Source organism: Peromyscus maniculatus, chromosome 13, assembly GCF_049852395.1.
Source record: "Peromyscus maniculatus bairdii isolate BWxNUB_F1_BW_parent chromosome 13, HU_Pman_BW_mat_3.1, whole genome shotgun sequence".
Lineage (NCBI taxonomy): Eukaryota > Metazoa > Chordata > Mammalia > Rodentia > Cricetidae > Peromyscus > Peromyscus maniculatus.
The window spans coordinates 68070780-68091869 of record NC_134864.1 but is presented as its reverse complement, the minus strand read 5'-3'; the positions used below and the strand labels follow the sequence as shown (position 1 = coordinate 68091869).

At 39.4% G+C, this 21090-nt stretch overlaps 1 protein-coding gene across 4 annotated transcripts in view; it reads left to right on the top strand.

Moving 5' to 3' along the window:
* Ercc5 (ERCC excision repair 5, endonuclease) overlaps window positions 1-21015 on the top strand; it is a 44938-nt gene extending 23923 nt beyond the window's left edge. For all 4 annotated transcript variants that reach the window (XM_006996807.4, XM_042260436.2, XM_042260437.2 and 1 more), the window contains 7 exons: window positions 2906-3153; window positions 3511-3630; window positions 3761-3974; window positions 5291-5435; window positions 17220-17420; window positions 18655-18739; window positions 20394-21015. In XM_006996807.4, the coding sequence (XP_006996869.1) occupies window positions 2906-3153; window positions 3511-3630; window positions 3761-3974; window positions 5291-5435; window positions 17220-17420; window positions 18655-18739; window positions 20394-20945 (1565 nt within the window). In that variant the 3' untranslated portion in view covers window positions 20946-21015. The remainder of the gene's footprint in view (window positions 1-2905; window positions 3154-3510; window positions 3631-3760; window positions 3975-5290; window positions 5436-17219; window positions 17421-18654; window positions 18740-20393) is intronic.
* The last annotated feature ends 75 nt before the right edge of the window (window positions 21016-21090 follow it).

Sequence of the window (21090 nt, the reverse complement as noted above, 5' to 3'; positions counted from 1 at the left end):
ATGATGATAATGGACTAAATCTCAGAACTGTAAGCCACACCAATTAAATGTTTTTCTTTATAAGAGTTGCTATGGTCATGGTGTCTCATCAGAGCAATAGAAATCCTAAGTAAGACAGTCACATTTATTAATTATTGATCTTACTGCCTGCACTATGAGTGTTCTGTTCAGAAAGTTGACTCTTGTGCCAATGCGTTCAAGTCTATTCACCACTTTTTCTATCATGTTCGGTGTATCTGGTTTTATGTTAAAGCCTTTGATCCATTTGGACTTGAGTTTTGTGCTAGGTGATTACTATGAATCTATTTGTATTCTTCTTCATGTAGACATCCAATTTGACCAGAATCATTTGTTGAAGGTGCTTTTTTTTTTTCTAGTATGTATTTCTGGCTGTTTATCAAAAATCAGGTGTCTATGGGAGTGCAGATTTATGCCTGGGTCTTCAATTGTATCCATTGATCAATGTGTCTGTTTTTATGCCTATAACATGTGGTTTTTATTACTACAGCTCTGTAGTACTTGAAATCCAGGATGGTGAGACCTCCCACAGTACTTTTATTGTTCAGAATAGTTTTTGTTTCCTGGGTATCTTAGTTAGGGTTTCTATTGCTGTGAAGAGACACCATGATCATGGCAAATGTTATAAGGGAAAACATTTAATTGGGATAGTCAGAGGTTCAGCCCATTATCATCATGGTAAGACATGGTAGTGTGCAGGCAGACAGGGTGCTGGAGAAGTAGCTGAGAGTTCTACATCTTACAGGTGACAGGAAGTGGTCTAAGACACTGGGTGGTATCTTGAGCATATATGAGACCTCCAAGACCACTTCCACAGTGACATACTTCCTCCCACAAGACCATAACTACAAGGCCATACCTCCTAATAGTGCTACTCTCTTTGGGGGCCACTTCCACCACACTAGCTTTGTGTGTGTGTGTGTGTGTGTGTGTGTGTGTGTGTGTGTGTGTGTGTGTGTTTCTATAAGAAGCTGAAGTTTGTCCATCCAAGATCTGTGAAAAATTGTGTTGGAATTTTGAATAGGATTGCATTGAATCTGTAGGTTGCTTTTGATAGGATGGCATCTCCTTGTATCTTCAATTTCTTTCTTCAAAGACATTTTATCATACAAGTCTTTCACTTGCTTGGTTAGAGTTACCCCAAGATATTTTATATTATTTGAGGCTATTGTAGAAGGTGTTGTTTCCATGATTTCTTTCTCAGTCTATTTGTCATTTGTATATAGGAGGGCTACTTTTTTTTTAAGTTAATCTTGTATCCAGCCATTTTGCTGAAAAGTGTGTATCAGCTGTAGGAGTTCCCAGGTTGTGGGGCATTTACCCACCAATCCCACAGCTCCCCAGAGTTTTCTTGAGTGGGAACAGCAGGAAATATTAGATAGAAAGATTTATATTGCGGAGATAAACAGATAGAAAATAAAGGATAACCTCGAGAGGGCCTGGAACCTTTTCCAACGGCCCGACTGTCTCTGCCCCAGGGTATTTATAGAGACACCAAGGGGTGGAGCAAATGACCTCCTCCCCCAGCACAGCCAAGTGCAGACCATCTCAGACACCTGCACTCAGGCCCGTGGTCCTGTTCATCCTCTCTATGCGGACCTGCTGGGTAAAGCCACGAGGAACCTAAAAACAGGCTCCCACACCAGGTGGAATTTTTATGGTCATGTATATATACTATCGTATCATCTGCAACTAAAGATACTTTGACTTCGTTCTCTCCAATTTGTATCCTATTGATTTCCTTCAGTTGTCTTATTGTACTAGATAAGACTTCAAGTACTATATTGAATAGGCCTGGAGAGAGTGGACAGCCCTGTCTTGTTCCTGATTTTAGTAGAATTGCTTTGAGTTTCTCTCTCTGATTAATTTGGTGTTGGCTATAGATAAGCTGTAAACTGCCTTTATTATGTTTAGGTATGTTCCTTGTATCCCTGATCTCTCCAAGACTATTAATCATGAAGGGGTGTTGGATTTTGTCAGAGGTGTTTTCTGCATCTAATGAGATGATCATATGATTTTTTAAGTTTGTTTATATGAGGGACTACATTTACTGATGTTCATGTATTGAATAATTCCTGCATTTCTAGGATGAAATGTACCTGATTATGGTAGATGGTATTTTTGATGTGTTCTTGGATTTGGTTTGCAAGTATTTTTATAGTAAGATTTTTCTTTGGGCTGCCAACTCACAAATAGTGACATTGAAACTTCTTATTAATTATAAAAGCTTGGCTTTTAGATTGGACTTGTTTTCAACTAACTCTTATAACTTAACCCATATTTTTATTAATCTGCATTCTACCATGTGGCTTTTACCTCTATCCCATTCTGTGTGCCTATCTGCTTCCCTGGCTTCCTTTCTGGGTTTTAAAAAGAAGATTAATTGACAGGACATAATTTTAAAAAGCTAGTAGGCAAATCTTTGAGAATTTGGTTCCCACTTTCAGTGACCAAAAGCCTAGTAGTTCAGTTTGTCTAATTGAAAGGCTTGTTTGGAAGTGCTAGGTGGGCATTTATAATGTAGTGTGTTTAAGAATAACAAGTTAGGGGCTAGAGAGATGGCTCAGAGGTTAAGAGTACTGGCTGCTCTTCTAGAGGTCCTGAGTTCAAATTCCAGCAACCACATGGTGGTTCACAACCATCTATAATAAGATCTGGTGCCCTCTTCTGGTGGGCAGGGATACATGCAGACAGAACACTGTGTACAAAAAAAATAAATCTTAAAAAAAAAAAAAGAATAACAAGTTAATTGCATGTTTGAGGTTATAGTCAAATCCTTTCCTTTGGAGTCTGACATTTTTCAGGACTGTTCAGAAAGTTTTGATGACTTCAGAGTGCTTCTAATGTTTTCAATGCAGATGAAGTGACATCATTATATTTTGGACAGGAAGTTTCATTGAGGTACAGAGTGTGGTCAGTGATGATGAACTTCAAGCAGAGTCATCAGAGCCTTTTAAACCTCCCTCTGAACAAGATGAAGAGGAACCAAGAGGAACTCTGGAGGAAGGAATCCCCAGGGACACAGAACACCTCCTACAGGACAGCTCTGACAGTGAGGACTTGGTCAAGGAAGAGCACAAAAAAACTGACGAATATGCTGAGGACTCATCTAATGAATGGCAAGATGTTGATTTGGTAATAATACAATGTTTTAACTTAGTGCCGAGGAAGCCAATCCTGTGGCTTTGAGATTTTAAGAATTGCTGGATAAATATTAATTAGCTGTTTTTAATTCATCTTCTTGTTACTCATGGTTCCCTTGTGAAATGTAAGTTACATCTAGGGTAGATAGGTTTCTCATATGATGTAATCAAGTGACTGAAAGAGACAGTCTTGCCTGGAAATCTCAATAGGAAAACACTGTAAGGAGAAACAACTTATTGGTCATTTCAACCAGAAGAAATGCAGGCTTTATATTTTTATTTTTTTGTAACAAATGAACATAAGTGGATTAAGACTGTAATGATCTGTGAATGGGAACATGTTTTATAGGAGGAATTAGACATCCTAGAGAGTAACCTCTTAGCAGAACAGAATTCACTGGAAGCTCAAAAACAGCAGCAAGAACGGATCGCTGTCTCTGTAACGGGCCAGATGTTTCTGGAAAGTCAGGTGAGTGTGACTTTAGCTTGGGCTTCTGTAGAATTGTCCTTCCTGTAAGAAGGGCTGTATGATATTGTCACACCCCTTGTGGTCAAGGTCATCAGTGCATTTCCTTGCGGGTGGTTTCTCTTAACTACAGGAACTCCTGCGCCTGTTTGGCATTCCCTATATCCAGGCTCCCATGGAGGCAGAGGCGCAGTGTGCCATCCTGGACCTCACTGATCAGACATCTGGGACCATCACTGATGATAGTGATATCTGGCTGTTTGGGGCCCGGCATGTCTATAAGAATTTTTTTAACAAAAACAAGTTTGTAGAGTACTACCAATATGTGGACTTTCACAACCAATTAGGTAAGATTCAGATTGTGGTCACTTCCCACAGTTCACCCTCCTGATTTGCCTCGTGGTTTTTCTTCTGAAGGATCTAATTTGATGCATGAATGGAAATGGGAGGTCATAGGATTTTAAAACTTGGATTTAAGAAGATAAAACCCTAGTGTTTTTCTTGCAGTTAAGTCATCTACAAGGTTAGTTGAGTTACCTTACAGTGAACCAGAGATGCTCTCATAGGGTAGGGAATGGAGCCATTGGTGTTCCTGATTTTGACCACACAGTCATCCATCCATTCAGCTGGGAAGTGCACACTGAGTGACTCTCATATGCCAGTCATTCTTGACAGTGGGAAAATAGCAGAGAATGAAACAATCTAGTGGAAGGAAAAGATGCTGGCTGTGTTTACAAGCTATAATGTAATACTTGGTGTGCACCATGGGGGGAAAAACAAGCAGAACAAGAATGAGGACCAGCTTGTAGGAGAGCACATGATGTTCCTCACAGAGGTGTCCTCAGGGAAGGCTTTGTTTGTGGCAGCATAGGGCAGACTCCCTAAGGAAATAGTAAGCAAAGCTATAAATAAATACTCAACAAAGATCATGTCAGAGGGATTTAAAGATTTTCAAGGCCTCAAGGCAGAAGATTGCTTATGGACATGTTCTAGAGAAATAAAGAGGCCAGTGACAATGGGGGAGGAGGGTAATATCAGTAGTTACACTGGAGAGATAAAACTGAAGCCTCATAGTGTCTGGTACACCAGAGAAAACAGTGCTCGTGTCCTGGATGTAGGATATGGGAGGAGGGCTTCTAGCTTCCCGTTTCTGGGCGAGTGGTAGAACGCAGCAGAGGAAGAGAGAATTGAGTTGGGATAAGTTCAGTCTGAGAGTCTCATTAGATCTACAGACAGTTGGTAAGGGAATGCATGTGCCTGTGATCAGAAGGAGCATATTAGATAGCTAAATGTAGAGGTCAGCATGTATAGGGAATTTAAAATGAGAATGAAGCCTGGCGGTGGTGGCGCACGCCTTTAATCTTAGCACTTAGGAGGCAGAGACAGGCAGATCTCTGTGAGTTCAAGACTAGCCTGGTCTACAAAGTGAGTTCCAGGACAGACTCCAGAGCTACAGAGAAACTCTGTCTCAAAAAACTGGGGGGAAAAAAGGAATGGTTAAAACTTAAAATCTCAATATAATGATACTTAACAAAAGAACCTATTTTTAAATGAAACATGTCTCTTTGGATGTTGGTTTATCATACACAGTTTATATAATAAAAATACTTATGTTATATAACTTTTATAAAGATATTAAATCTAATTGTTGCTATTCATACAGGATTGGACCGAAACAAATTAATCAACTTGGCCTATCTACTGGGCAGTGATTATACTGAAGGGATCCCAACTGTTGGCTGTGTAACAGCCATGGAGATTCTCAATGAATTCCCTGGACGAGGCCTGGACCCACTCCTAAAATTCTCGTAAGGCTTTTTCTTCATGCCTTTAATTCAGGTATTTATATAAATACTCAGATTAAAAGGAAAAAAAATTTTTTTTAAAATACACTGAGCTCTTACTGTATTGCCTAGGCTGAGCTAAAACTTGCAATCCTCCAGCCTCAGCTTCCTACATAGTTGCTACTGTTGGTGTGTGCCACCACACCAGAGGATCTGTTTCTAAAATCTCGATGTCCCAAGCCACTGTTCATTGAAGGAACAGTGGGAAACAGTGGGTGTGGTTTCTAGGGTCCTCGTTAGTCTGTTTTCTTCTTAGTCATGCCTGGCTTATCCTAGGACACAAAGCCAGTTCTGCAGTGCTCATTAGTGTGTGAGCTGCCTCTGAGTTCATTTAGATGTTTGTAAAATAGCTGATATGAGTTATATGCAGGCTTCAGCAATGGGAAAGGTAAGTAGTTGCAATCTACATCCTCAAGGTTCCTTGTGGTGATTGGGTAATGAAAAAGTGAATGAAATCATTCAGTGTTGCTAGGGAAATTATTCACCACATGTTCAGTGTTATGAAAGAAGTTGACCAGAAAAGTGCTTGGAGGTCCAGGGCCAGGAACTTTAGATATAAGTCACTGCCCATGAAAACGCATGTACTGACACAGAGGAGCACTATACTTGAGCTGCAACATCTGAGCTTAGGAGACCAATTATTTATTCCTTCACCATGGCTGTGACAAGTATCTGATGCAAGCCACTTAAGGAAGGTTAATTTTATTGATTTCGCTGATGGTTCAGGGTATAGTCTGTCATAGCCAGGCAAGCATGACAGTCAGAAGAAGAGAGAAATATATACTGTGCTCAGCTCACTTTCTCCTTTTCATTCAGTCTGGACCCTAGTCCATGAGATGGCTGCTGCTCATATTTAGGAGGACAGACTTCATACCTAAATTAATTCAGCCTAAAAACTCTGTCACAGACATGCCCAGAGGTTTGTCTCTATAGTGAATCTAGATGCTGTCCATTTTGCAGTCAATATTGTCAGAGACTCCCAATCCCAAAGATTGGTAGGAGCTGTGTCTCTGAAAGTAGTTTTAAAAATTGTGTTTGTATATTTATTTTTAAAGATTTATTTATTTTTATGTATATGGGTGTTTTGTCTACATGTAAGTCTATCACAAGCGTACAGTGCCTGCAGAGGCCAGAAGAGGGTGTCAGATCCCCTGGGACTGGATTTACAGATAGTTATTTGCCACCATGTGGGTGCTGAGAATTGAACCTGAGTCCTCTGGAAGAGCAGCCAGTGTTCTTAATCTTTGAGCCATCTCAGTGTGGAGAGTAAGAACAACTTATGAGGGTCAGTACTCTTTCCACCTGTGGGTCCTAGTGATTGAACTTAGGTCATCTGGCTTGGCAGCAAGCATTTTTACCTGTTAAACTATCTTGCTGACTCAGAAAGTAGCTTTTTCATAAGTTTTCCCTCAGTGGCTTGTTTTTTTTTTTAAACTTGAAATATGACTCCCATAAATTCATCCCTTTAAAAAGTACAATTCGTTGTTATCTAGTTTATTCACAAAGTTGTGAGGGTACCTTGCAACCACCAGTTTGCAACAGGTAATCAGTTTAATTCATTTGTGTTTTCTGTAGTTGAATCTCCTGTGTTTGAAAAAATGCAGGGACCTTATGGTCTGAAGAGTGAATACTTAGATGCAATGTGAGATTGCAGTGATTGCTGGCTTCATACACCCTTAGGGCACATGCTGGTGCACTCATCTAATGCTTCCTTTCTTTTATCACACTTTTCTTCTTGAAAAATTGTCATACTGGGGCTAAGTTATTACATAGATCATCAACCATGGTTGGTAAATAACTATGTAGCTACAAATAACATTCTTCCACAAATGCATAAATATATCATAGAAACATTACATAGTATGCATCAAAATTATTATACTTAACACTTTGGTTTATGTAATTGCAATTAATTGGAAGCTACAATTACATGCACATTATACCCATTAAACATGCACCTACATGCACACATATGTACTAGCTGGTTTTATTATTTTTTTTACATGGTTTTCCTTTTACTGAAAATAGATTTTTTTTTTCTTATATAATATATCCTGATTGTGGTTTTTCCTCCCTCTGCTCCCAGCTCCTCTCCACTTCAACTTCCATTTGGATCTATCCGCTTTCTGTCTCTCATTAGAAAACAAACAGGCTTCTATGGGATAATAATAAAATAAAATTAGTTAAAATAAAAACTAACAGTTTAGGATTGTGAAAAACAAACAAACACAAGGAAAAGAGCCTAAGAGAACGCACAAGAAACAGAGACCCACTATTCGCACATGCAGGAATTCATAAAATCAGTAAATTGGAAACCATAATATATAGGTAAAGAATACTCTTCCCACTTCCTTTCCTTTGGGTTCCCTGAGCCCTGAGGGGAGGGACTTGATAGACGCATCCCATTTAGGGCTGGGTGTTCCAAGATCTTTCACTCTCTGCATAATATCTGGCTGTGGTTCTCTGTATTTGTTTCCATCTGCTTCAAGAGGAAGCTTCTCTGATTATGGCTATGGCTCAGCAAGGCACTGAATTGTAAGTATAGTAGAATGTCATTATGATTCATTTTATTGATACATTTTTTTTTTCTTTTAAGACTATTAGTATTTGGTTTTACCCTTGGTCCCTGGGCTATTGAGTCTCAGGTTCTTGGTCACCCAAGCAGGGTCAGGTGTAGCTTCTATCTCCTGGAATGGGCCTTAAGTCAAATCGGATATTGTTTGGTTATTTCTATAAGCTTTGTACCACCATTGCCCTTGCATGTCTTGCAACCATGATACCATTATAGTATAAAGGGTTTGTTCCTGGGTTGGTATTTACATTTATCTTTTAGTAGCATGCAGAGTACCTTCCTGCATAGAAGACAACAGCATTAGGGGTAAAGGTCATGTAGGCACCATTTCGATTTCTCCATGTTCAATGAGTTGTGTAGGTGTTGTCTTCAGCAGTGGGTTTTTACTGTCAGTCTGTGGAGATGATGACATCTGGGTTGTTTGGGGTTCCCATGGTAACCAACAGCTCAACTAGATGTAACCCAATCCTGGAACTGAAAGTTTCAATTGATGACAAGAGATGTCTGTTTGGGGCTCTGTCTCTTCCATTATTTGGCAATTTTATTTAGATCACCTTCTTTTTTTTTTTTTTTTTTTTGATTTTTCGGGACAGGGTTTCTCTGTGTAGCTTTGCGCCTTTCCTGGAACTCACTTGGTAGCCCACGCTGGCCTCGAACTCACAGAGATCCACCTGGCTCTGCCTCCCGAGTGCTGGGATTAAAGGCGTGCGCCACTACCGCCCGGCCAAGATCACCTTCTTATATGTATATATTTTAGGAAGTTTCTACTGTAGAAACTTCAAATGGCTCTTAAATTTAGCTGTCTCTCTCCATATTTCCTCCATCATCTGCCTCTCTCTTCCTTCTCTGCACTTGATTGTCCTGTTCCAGCTAAACCTCCATCTATAACTATCTATTCTATTTCCCTTTCCTGGAGAGATATGTCTATTCCCCTTTTGTCCCTTATTCTATACCTCATCTCTGTGATTTTATGGATTGTAGCTTGGTTACCATTGACAACAGCTAATATTCACATATCAGTGAATACATAACTGTATTTGTCCTTCCGGGTTTTCGTTACCTCATTCAGAATGATTTTTTCTAGTTCCATTCATTTACCTGCAAATTTCATGATTCCATTTTTTAATGGCAATGTAATACTTCATTGTGTAAATGTACCACATTTTCTTTATGTATGTACTCTTCTGTTGAGGGACATATAGGTTATTTCCAATTTCCGGCTGTTATGAATCAAACAGCAGAGAACATGGTTGAGCAAGTATCCTTGTGATAGGACCTTTGGGTATATTCCCAAAAGTGTTATAACTCAATTTTGAGGTAGATCAGTTCCTGTAGTTGGAATGTTTCTCTGGTCCTGCCTAGCCCTGCAGTCCTGCAGCCGCTTATAAAATAATCACTCAGAAGCTTATATTGATTATAACTGCTTGGCCATTAGATCAGGCTTATCACTGACTAGCTCTTACACTTAAATTAACCCATAATTCTTATCTAAGTTTAGCCATGTGGCTTGGTACCTTTTCTCAGTTCTGCTTTGTTATCTTGCTTCCTCTGTGTCTGGCTAGTGACTCCTGAATCAGCCTTCCTCTTCCCAGCATTCCTTTAGTCTGCTCTCCCCTCCTATACTTCCTGCCTGGCTACTGGCCAATCTGTGTTTTATTAAACCTGTGTACAAAAACATTATCCCACAGCATTTCCCCTTTTCTGTCTAAACAAAAAGGAAGGTTTTAACTTTAACATAGTAAAATTACATATAATAGAATAGTTATCAAGCAAGAATTACAGTTACAATATCTAGTTGATTTTTATTTGGTAAAATTAAAGAAAATATTCTATCTTATATTTATGTGTCTAAAGTTTCATATCTAATTTATCTTTTATCATAACTAAACAAAATTGTAACTATCTAGTCTTCAGCTACATCAAAGACCCCAGAAGGAATGTGGTGATGAATTGTGTTCCCCGCTATACTGTGTTTCCTAATAAAATTTGCCTGGAGATCAGAGGAAAAAGCCAGCCACTATATAGAAGTCAGGCAATAGTAGCACATGCCTTAAGTCCTATCACTTGGCAGGCAGGGATCTGTCTGGATCTCTCAGTTCAAGGCCACACTGGGGAACAGAGCCAGGTATGGTGACACATGCCATTAATCCCAGCACCAACCATAGAGGTCTGGAGGTCTGTACAGACAGATAAGAAGTGACAGAGCTGGGTAGGAAGAGGAATTGATATAGCTGGGCTGAGAGAGCAAATGAGAGAACAGAACAGAAAGGCATAGGTGTAGGTAGATAGGAAGTAGCTTGCCTTTGGAAGCTGTAGAGTTGGTGAGCTTTCCCTATTTCCCTGATCTCTCAGGTTTTTACCCCTATATCTGGCTCCGAGTTTTTGTTTCTTTGTTTGTTTTTAAGACCATTTAGCAATTTGTCTACAAGTTCCCATCTTTCTGATGAGCCACCGCATTACCATTCTGTCAGTACAAATTTGTACTCACAACAGCAATGGATGAGTGTTCCCTTATTCCACATCTTTGCCAGCATAAGCTGTCATTTTTGTTTTTGATGTTAGCCATTCTGACATGTGTAAGATGAAATCTCAAAGTAGTTTTGATTTGCATTTCTCAGTACCTACCTACATCAGTTGGCCTCTGGAGGCACCTAAACATATGTAACAGACATATACATACTCAAAAAAAAATCTTGGAAAGAAAGCATTATTTTTCCCTTGCATTTTGGTATTGATGAAGACTATTGTTAGGCTTCTGAACTCCAGAATTCCCAAGTCACTCACTGAGGTTGACTGCAGGTTGGAACCCAGTTCCTGGTACTAGTTATATGTGAAGAAGTAGAACTGAAGGATAGGTATTCTTTAGGATCCACTGAATGATTGGGTAGGTGAGGAGCATGTTTTAACTTCCATAGTATTATCTACCAGTTTTCTGTTGGCACATTGTAGTTCCTTACCTTAAACCTCTGTAACCTCCACCAGCAGCATGTCGTGGTTTGTTTCTGACTCTGAAGCTTGCTTAGGGTTGGGAGTCTTTTGTTCCTGTTCCCTGTCTTAGAATAGCTCAAAGCTCAAGGACCTGTTGAATGTTTCACATGCAAGGCAGTAGGTACTGTTAGTTAAGAGACAGACAGAATGCCAGCAGGCCTTGGATCCTCTCCATCTAGACCTCTGCCTGGGCACAGGCTCCTCAAGCTGTGGTGGATGCTTCCAGGGGTAGCTTTTTCTAGAGACAGGAAATGGACAGGCTTGTCTCAGGTTCTAATGCTATCACTTCCTGATCAATATCTAAAGTCACAGGTGAAAGAATGGTGCTGGTTACTGGCAGAAAGGTCAAGGTCATGACAGAACCCAGTTACTTAGTAGTGGAGAGCTTTATTAGGAGGAAGGGAGGAGGGATAAAAGGACCAGGCCTGTAGAGGAAAGAGAGAGAGAAAGATAGGGGGTAGGGGGCCAGAGAGGGAGTAGAGCAGAGAGAGAGGGTGGGGTCTGCATCCAGCTTTTTTAAGGCGCAGATTGTGTGACCATGCCGTGCACATGTAGTTGCCAGCACACATTCATGATGTAAGATGCAAGACCCTGAACTGCACATGTGTAGCTGGAGTAATGGCAGAATTCTAACAACAGGAAAGACTAATCTCACTTTTTGATAGGGGTTAAAAGGGAAAAAGGAAAAGCATGGCTTTCTTTAACTTGCCATACTAAATTATCATTAAGATGGAAAAAAAAATTAAAATGGACTTAATATAAAAAAAATCAAAACTGTCTATTTTTGCTTAGAACATTACCCAACACACCAGAGAACAATAGTTCTTGCTACTATTTATAATTTAAAAGACCTACTTACTGTCTCTTTTTGCACATATACCTTCTGTCTATCATGTCCTACTTTGTGTTGAATGATACCTGCACTAAAATGACCATTGTGTTTTTGTCATTTTTTTCTATTTTTTTTTATTATTAGGAAATTTTCTATTCACTTTACATACCAACCACAGATTCCCCCCCTTCCCTCTTCCCAACCCACAGCCTTCCCCCCAAACCCATCCTCCATCCCCACATTTCCCAAGTCAAGATCTCCCATGAGGAGTCAGCAGAGCCTGGCACACTCAGCTGGGGCAGATACAAGCCCCTCCCCACTGCACCAAGGCTATGCAAGGTGTCACAGCCTGGGCACTGATCTCCAAAAAGCCCACCCATGCACCAGGGATGGATCCCAATCCCCCTACCTGGATGCCCCTCAAACAGTTCAAGCCAAACAAGCTAAACAATTGTCTCCCGTATCCTGAGGGCCTAGTCCAGTCCTATGGGGGCTCCACAACTATAAGTCCACAGTTCATGGGTTTCCACTAGTGTGGCTGGTCATCTCTGCATCTTTTCCCATCATGATGTCAACATCCCCTGCCCACAGAATCCCTCCTCTTTCTTTCTTTCTTTCTTTCTTTCTTTCTTTCTTTCTTTCTTTCTTTCTTTCTTTCTTTCTTTCTTTTTTTTTTTAAAGATTTTATTTATTTATTATGTATACAGAAGAGGGCGCCAGATCTCATTACAAATGGTTGTGAGCCACCATGTGGTTGCTGGGAATTGAACTCAGGACCTCTGGAAGAGCAGTCAGTGCTCTTAACCTCTGAGCCATCTCTCCAGCCCTCCTCCTCTTTCTTATCGATTGGATTCCCGGAGCTCAGCCTGGGGCCCAGCCATGGATCTCTTCAACTGCTTACATCAGTCACTGGATGAAGGCTCTATGATGACAGGGTATTCACTAGTCTGGTCACCAGAGTAGACCAGTCCAGGCACTCTCTCGACCATTGCTAGTAGTCCAAGGTGGAGTCATCCTTGTGGATTCCTGACAACTTCCCCGGCACCCTGCCTCTTCCTATTCTCATGATATCTTCATTTATCATGGTATCTCTTTCCCTGTTCCAGCTCGAACCTCCCTTTTCCTTATGTTCTCATCTCCCATTCATTGCCCTTCATTACCTCAACCCAACTCCCAGTTTGCTCATGTAGATCTCATCTATTTCTCCTTCGCTGGGCTATCTATGTGCTACTCTTAGGGTCCTCCTTGTTAGCTAGCTTCTCTGGAGCTGTGGGTTGTAGTCTAGTTATCCTTTGCCTTACATCTAGTAACCACTTATGAGTGAGTACATACCATGTTTGCCCTTCTGAGTCTGGGTTACCTCACTCAGGATATTTTCTAGTTCCATCCATTTGCCTACAAATTTCATGCTGTCATTGTTTTTCTCTGCTGAGTAGTACTCCATTGTATATATGTGCCACATTTTCTTTATATATTCTTCCCTTGAGGGCCATCTAGGTGGTTTCCAGTTTTTGGCTATTACAAATAATGCTGCTATGAACGTAGTTGAGCATGTGTCCTTGTGGTAAGACTGAGCATTCCTTGGGTATATGTCCAAGAGTAGTATAGCTGGGTCCTGAGGTAGATTGATTCCCAATTTTCTGGGAAACCGCCATACTGATTTCCAGAGTGGCTATACAAGTTTGCAGTCCCACCAACAATGGAGAAGTGTTCCCTTTGTTCCGCATCCTCTCCAGCATAAGCTGTCTTCAGTGTTTTTGATCATAGCCATTCTGAGAGGTGTAATATGGTATCTCAGAGTCATTTTGCTTTGCATTTCCCTGATGACTAAGAATGTTGAGCAACTCTTTAAATGTCTTTCAGCCATTTGAGATTCTTCTGTTGCAAATTCTCTGTTAAGCTCTGTAACTCATTTTTTAATTGGGTTGTTCATTATTTTGATGTCTAGTTTCTTGAGTTCTTTATATATTTTGGAGATAAGCCCTCTGTCAGATGTGGGGTTGGTGAAGATCTTTTCCCATTCTGTAGGCTGTCTTTTTGTCTTATTGACCGTGTCCTTTGCCCTACAAAAGCTTCTCAGTTTGATTTATTAATTGTTGCTCTCAGTGTCTGTGTTACTGGTGTTATAGTTAGGAAGTGGTCTCCTGTGCCAATGCATTCAAGACTACTTCCTACTTTCTCTTCTATCAAGTTGAGTGTAACTGGATTTATGTTGAGATTTTTGATCTGCTTCCAAGCTGTTTTTATTGCTATAGCTCTATAGTAGTGAGGTCAGGGATCATGATGCCTCCAGAAGTTGCTGTATTATACAGGATTCTTTTGGTTATCCTGGTTTTTTTTTTTTTCCATATGAAGTTGAGTATTGTTCTCTCCAGGTCTGTGAAGAATTATGTTGGGATTTTAATTATGATTGCATTGAATCTGTAGATTGCTTTTGGTAAGATTGCCATTTTTACTATATTAATACTACCTATTCCATGAGCATGGGAGATCTTTCCATTTTCTGATATCTTCTTAAATTTCTTTCTTCAGAGACTTAAAGTTCTTATCATACATGCCCTTCACTTGTTTAGTTCGAGTTACCCCAAGGTATTTTATATTTTTTGTGGCTATTATAAAGGGTGCTATTTCTCTGATTTCTTTCTCAGCCCATTTATCATTTGTATAAAGGAGGGCTACTTATTTTTTTGAGTTAATGTTGTATCCTGCCACTTTACTGAAGGTGTTTATCAGCTGTAGGAGGTCCCTGGTAGAACTTTTGGGGCCACTTATGTATACTGTCATATCTGCAAATAGGGAAAGTTTGACTTCTTCCTTTCTAACTTGTATTCCCTTGATCTCCTTTTGTTGTCTTATTGCTCTAGCTAGAACTTCAAGTACTATATTGAATAAATATGGAGAGAGTGGACAGCCTTGTCTTGTTCCTGATTTTAGTGGAATCACTTTGAGTTTCTCTCCATTTAATTTGTTGTTGGCTGTCGGCTTGCTGTAAATTGCCTTTATTATGTTTAGGTATATTCCTTGTATTCCTGATCTCTCCAAGACCTTTATCATGAAGTGGTGTTGGATTTTGTCAAAGGCTTTTCAGCATCTAATGAGATGATCATGTGGGTTTTTTTCTAGTGTTTGCTTATATGGTGTATTACATTGACAGATTTTCATATGTTGAACCATCCTTGTATCCCTGAGATGAAGCCTACTTGGTTATGGTGGATAATTTTTTTGATGTGTTCTTGGATTTGGTTAGCCAGTATTTTATTGAGTATTTTTGCATTAACGTTTATGAGGGAGATTGGTTTGTAATTTTCTTTCTTTGTTGCATCTTTGTGTGGTTTGGATATCAGGGTAACTGTAGCCTCATAAAGAGTTTGGTAATGTTCCTTCTGTTTTTATTGTGTGAAACAATTTGAAGAGTATTGGTATTAGCTCTTCTTTGAAAATGTGTAGAATTCTGTACTGAAACCATCTGACCCTGGGTTTTTTTTGGTTGGGAGACTTTTAATGACTGTTTTTATTTCCTTAGGGGTTATTGGTCTATTTAAATAGTTTTTCTGGTCTTGGTTTAACTTTGGTATGTGGTACCTATCCAGAAAATTGTCCATTTCTTTTAGATTTTCCAATTTTGTGGAGAAATCTGGAACACCATGAAAAGATCAAACCTAAAAATAATAGGAATAGAAGAAGGAGAAGAATACCAACTCAAAGACACAGAAAATATATTCAACAAAATCATAGAAGAAAACTTTCCCAACCTAAAGAAGGAAATACCTATAAATATGCAAGAAGCTGACAGATCACCAAATAGATTGGATCCAAAAAAAAAAAAGGTCCCCTCTCCACATAATAATCAAACCACTAAACATACAAAATAAAGAAAAAATTTTTAAGAGCTGCAAAGAAAAAAGGCCAAGTAACATAAGAATAACACCTGACTTCTCAATGGAGACACTAAAAACCAGAAGGTCCTGGACAGACGTTATGCAGACACTAAGAGACCATGGATGCCAACCCAGACTATTATACCCAGCAAAACTCACAATCACCATAGATGGAATAAACAAAATATTCCATGATAAAACCAGATTTAAACAATATCTTTCCACAAGTCCAGCCCTACAGAAAACACTAGAAGGAAAAATCCAACCTAATGAAGTTAGATACACCCATGAAAACATAGGCAATAGATAGTCCCACACCAACAAATACCAAATAAGGGAAACACACAACACTACCACCAAAAAATAACAGGAATTAACATTGACTGGTCATTAATATCCATTAATATCAATGGTCTCATTTCACCTATAAATAGACAACAGGCTAACAGAATTGATACGAAAACAAGATACATCCTTCTGCTGCATACAAGAAACACATCTCAACTTCAAAGACATTTCAGACACTACCTCAGAGTGAAAGGCTGGGAAAAGACTTTCCAGTCAAATAGACTTAAGAAGCAAGCTGGTGTAGCTATCCTAATATCTAATAAAATAGATTTCAAACTAAAAATCAATCAAAAGAGATCAAGAAGGACATTACATATTTATCACAGGGAAAATCCATCAAGATAAAGTCTCAATTCTGAACATTTTGTGTTATGACTTTGCTGACTTTATTGGTTTTTTTTGACTGATGGATCTATTTCCTCTATTGTGTTTTCAACACCAGGGATTTACTGATTTCTTCCAATTTTTTTGTTTGTCTTTTCCTGATTTCTTTAAGGGAATTATTCATTTCCTCTTTAAGGACCCCTATCATCTTCTTAATGTCATTTTTAAGGTTAATTTCTTCTGTTTCTTCTGCGTTGGGATGTTTGGATCTTGCTGATATAGTAGGTTCTGATGGAGCCATATCCTGCAATGAGTGGTGGTGTAGGGGCACAGGGTTGTGCCCCTGGGCCCAAAGCCTAGAGACTGGGGTGTTCGGGTATGAGGACAGACTCACCTCTTAGTCCAATCAGTTCTGTCTCTGTTCTTGACATTTTTTGGATTCCCCTTTTTAATTCATTTCACTGACAAGAGACCTGGAGAGTTGTGGCTTTGTGCTACTGTGGTTTGAGTGGGCATTCTGGGGGTTTGTTATCTGACAGTCCAGCCTCACTTGTGAAATCTTGAGTAAGGTACTTCTGTGTGAGTTATTTCCTCTTCTGAGAAGTGAGGGTAATGACATGACACATGAAATATTTAACACAGTGTAAGGTCTGTACCCTGTAGCTTAGTAGTCCATACCACATACATTTGTGCTAGAATCCAGACTTGAAATTACATTTCAGAACTTTAAATTTATATCTTTCCCTTCAGTGTGGCATCTGTAATATCTCCCTGCTTTGTAAGTAATTGCTTCTGTTATCTTACAGAGAGTGGTGGCATGAAGCTCAAAACAGCAAGAAGGTTGCAGCCAATCCCCATGACACCAAAGTAAAAAAAAAATTACGGAAGTTGCAGCTGACACCTGGCTTCCCTAACCCTGCGGTTGCAGACGCCTACCTTAGGCCTGTGGTGGATGACTCCAGGGGATCGTTTCTATGGGGCAAACCTGATGTTGAAAAGATTAGAGAATATCCTTTCTTAAAATTTATGGGAATATTAAGCCACAGATTTGTTGGGTTTAAAACTTAGGGGACAGGAAACTAGTTTTATTTTTTTCTCCAGTGTTCCATTATCTGAGACCCTATTAATTCTTTCCCTCTTTAGTTTTACTGAGGCTTGGCTTTCCTTTCCTTCTTTCCTTTCCTTTCCTTTCCTTCCCTTCCCTGCCCTTCCCTGCCCTGCCCTGCCCTGCCCTGCCCTGCCCTGCCCTGCCCTCCCCTGCCCTCCCCTGCCCTCCCCTCCCTCCCCTCCCTCCCCTCCCCTCCCCTCCCCTCCCCTCCCTCTCTCCCTTTCTTTCGTGCTGGCTTCATGCATATGAGGCAAGTATCCTTCAGTAAGAATCTTAACTTGAAACAAGAGCTACAGCATATATGACATGACCACATGTTTAAGATTAATTATTCTGAAAGAATATAGAAGATTAATGGCTTTCCATTCTATGCATTTAAATAATAATTTGGATGGTGGTTTCAATACCTATAAGAGATTTAACCCAGATATGACTTATTTTCTTTATTTCTTTTTTTTTGTTTTTTGTTTTTGTTTTTGTTTTTTTGAGATAGGGTTTCTCTGTGTAGCTTTAGAGCATGTCCTGGAATTCAGTCTATAGACCAGGCTGCCCTCGAACTCACAGAGATCAGCCTGCCTCTGCTTCCCAAGTACTGGGATCAAAGGTGTGTGCCATCACCACCTGGCAATATATATATATATATATATTATTTGCATTGTTGTTTTGCTTGCTTATATGTCTGTGTGAAGTTGTCAGATCTTGGAAGTTACACACAGTTGTAAGCTGCCATGTGGATGCTGGGACTTGAACTCAGATCCTCTGGAAGAGCAGTCAGTGCTCTTAACCACTGAGCCATCTCTCCAGCACAACTTATTTTCTTAAACAAGTATGTAGGATATCTGCTCCTTGTGTTTATTCTAGGTTAGCCATGCTTTGTAGTGATGAGTCTTTGATGTCCTAGTATGAATTTTTAAATGTCTTCTGCCTTAGGAGAGTGACTAGAACATGCTGCAAAATGATCGTGTTAGAGTGGCTTGTTTTGCCAGCCTTTTATCTGAGCACTTCAGTCTTTATAAATATGATTTTTCCTGGGAATACAGGGAATGGCATCAGTGGTTGACTCTTAGATCTTTTTTGTTTATTACTTGTTAAGTTTCTTTTAAAAAAAAATCTGTAAATCTTAACTACAGCACTTTTTGTCAGAGGTATTTTGGCTGGAACAGGACGAAGACAGATGAGTCCCTTTTTCCAGTACTAAAGCAACTGAATGTCCAGCAGGTAACTGGATTTTCTTTATGTTCAGCATGATGACTGCAATTAGTAGGATGGTTGCTGTTAATGTTAAGTTAACTCTTATTTCAGGGCAAGTAACTGAAGGTTTGAAATGATGACACCTGAAAGAATAGACTAAAACAGAAGGGCAAAATTGGGCCCTGAGTCCATTTTTTAATATCACAGTTAGTGCTGCAGTGTCCTTATTTATGCTGACTTCGAAAATATTCTAGTTTAATAAATGGTTTCATAGTAAGATGTTTAAAATGAAATGTATTACTCCTCTGGAGCTAGCTTCAATTTTTAAAAGCCCAGGAAGTAGTCACTCCAAAACATTAATCATTCATGCTTCTTCAAACACTAACATTTCAAGTTACAACTTAAGGTCTGGTCTTTATATTAACATTTCTGCAAAAGAGGTTTTTTAGGAGGAAAATGCCCTTTTGTGTGGCCTTCAGTTCTTCTAAATGTGTGTTTATGCTTGTCTTATCTGTGTGTCCTGCTGACATCAGATAAGCTTTCATCCATCTCAGAAGCCCCTCATAAAACATACATGTAAAAAGAAATGAGACTACAGTTTTTAAGACAATGAAGTCAATTCTCATTAAATTTGGGTAATTTAGGAAAAAAATCCAGTACATTTTAAGACTATTTTAAGACTATTCCCAGGGGTTCCTCCTGTTTATCTGATGACTTTTGACTACCAGAAGTAGAAGCCCACTAAGATTGAAAATATTTTCTAGTGACTGGTTATTCCTTAATGTCAGATAAATGCAATTATAATATATTTTCTCTTCCTATTATGCATTTTTTCTCTAAAATTAGAAAGTAAAGATAGTAGATTAAAACTACTACCTCCTTCCTAATAGTTGTTGACATGCATTTATTTTCCTTGCTTTCCCATGTTAATTTGTTCTTCTACATAAATACCCCTTGATAGAGTGGGTCTCCTCTTTCTCTTGGCTCATCAGCGTACTCCATCTTCTGTGGATTGCATTGCTTTTTATAGTTTTAGAGAACCAGCTTATGTTCCATAAAAGAGTTCACATTGGCTCTGTTTCTTTTTGGGACTTTAGTTTCGGGTAGTTATGAATAATGCTGTTATACACACTAGGTTTAAGAGTATCTTCTCAGCAGGGTATGGTGGTGCACACCTTTAATTCTAGCACTAGGGAGGCAGAAGCAGGTGGATCTCTGTGAGTTCCAGGCCAGCCTGGTCTACAAAGCAAGTTCCAGTACAGCCAGGACTGTTACACAGAAAAAATTCTGTCTCAAAAAACCAAAACAACAACAATAAAAAAGAGTATCTTCTCAACAGTGGATTTGCTAAACAAAAGGCTTGACTTGTTTCCTGCATGGTTTTTAATGGCTCCTAATACATCAGGGAACTTGTCCCTTGAAGGCACTGTATGATGATAATGCTCTTAAAAGAAGGGCATTGAATGACTTAGACATAGACTCTGAAATTCTGTTGCTGCCAAAGAAGAGGATACAATTGTTCCCCCCCACAAAAAAAAAATAGAGCTAGAACTGCATTATGGGAAGTCATGATTCCGAATTCTCAAAACTAGTAATCCAGTGTGAGTGATCAGATTTGAACTTTATTGATTTGGTCTAGAAACTACTCACTAATCTGGTTTATTGTTTTATTTTATTTTAGACCCAACTACGGATTGATTCCTTTTTTAGATTAGCTCAACAGGAAAAACAGGATGCCAAACACATAAAAAGCCAGAGGCTGAACAGAGCTGTAACATGTATGCTAAGGAAAGGAAGGGAAGAGGCAACTAGTGAGCTGGACAAAGAGGTTGAGGCCCTGGATAAGGCTAAAGGTAAAACCCAAAAACGAAGCCTAATGAGCCCAAGAGAAACATCAGTCCCCCAAAGAAAGAGGTCTTCAGGAAGTGGCGGGTTTTTGGGGGACCCCCACCTCTCAGAATCACCTGGGGATTCAAGTGAGGATGCAGAAGGTTCATCTGTGATGTGCACACGACGGAGAAGAACAGCTGAGTTGTCAGAAGTCAACTGCTCGGATTTGCCTGACGTAGTGAGAGATGCTCACGGAAAGGATGGTTATATGTCCACTAGCAGCTCCAGTGAGAGCGATGGTGACAAAACCAAGGCTGTGCTAGTGACTGCTAGACCTGTATTTGAGAAGAAAAAAGGGAAGCTAAGGAGTATGAGGAAAAGGAAAAGGAAATCCAAATTTTAAAAGCCAGTGATTTGGAAGAACAATGTTTATAATGTATTGAGAATATAAGATTAAATCTATTTGTACAATCTCCATTTTGAATGTGTGGTTTTTATTTTTATTTTATTTTTGGTTTCTAAAGTTTATTAAAAATCAAAGAACAGAA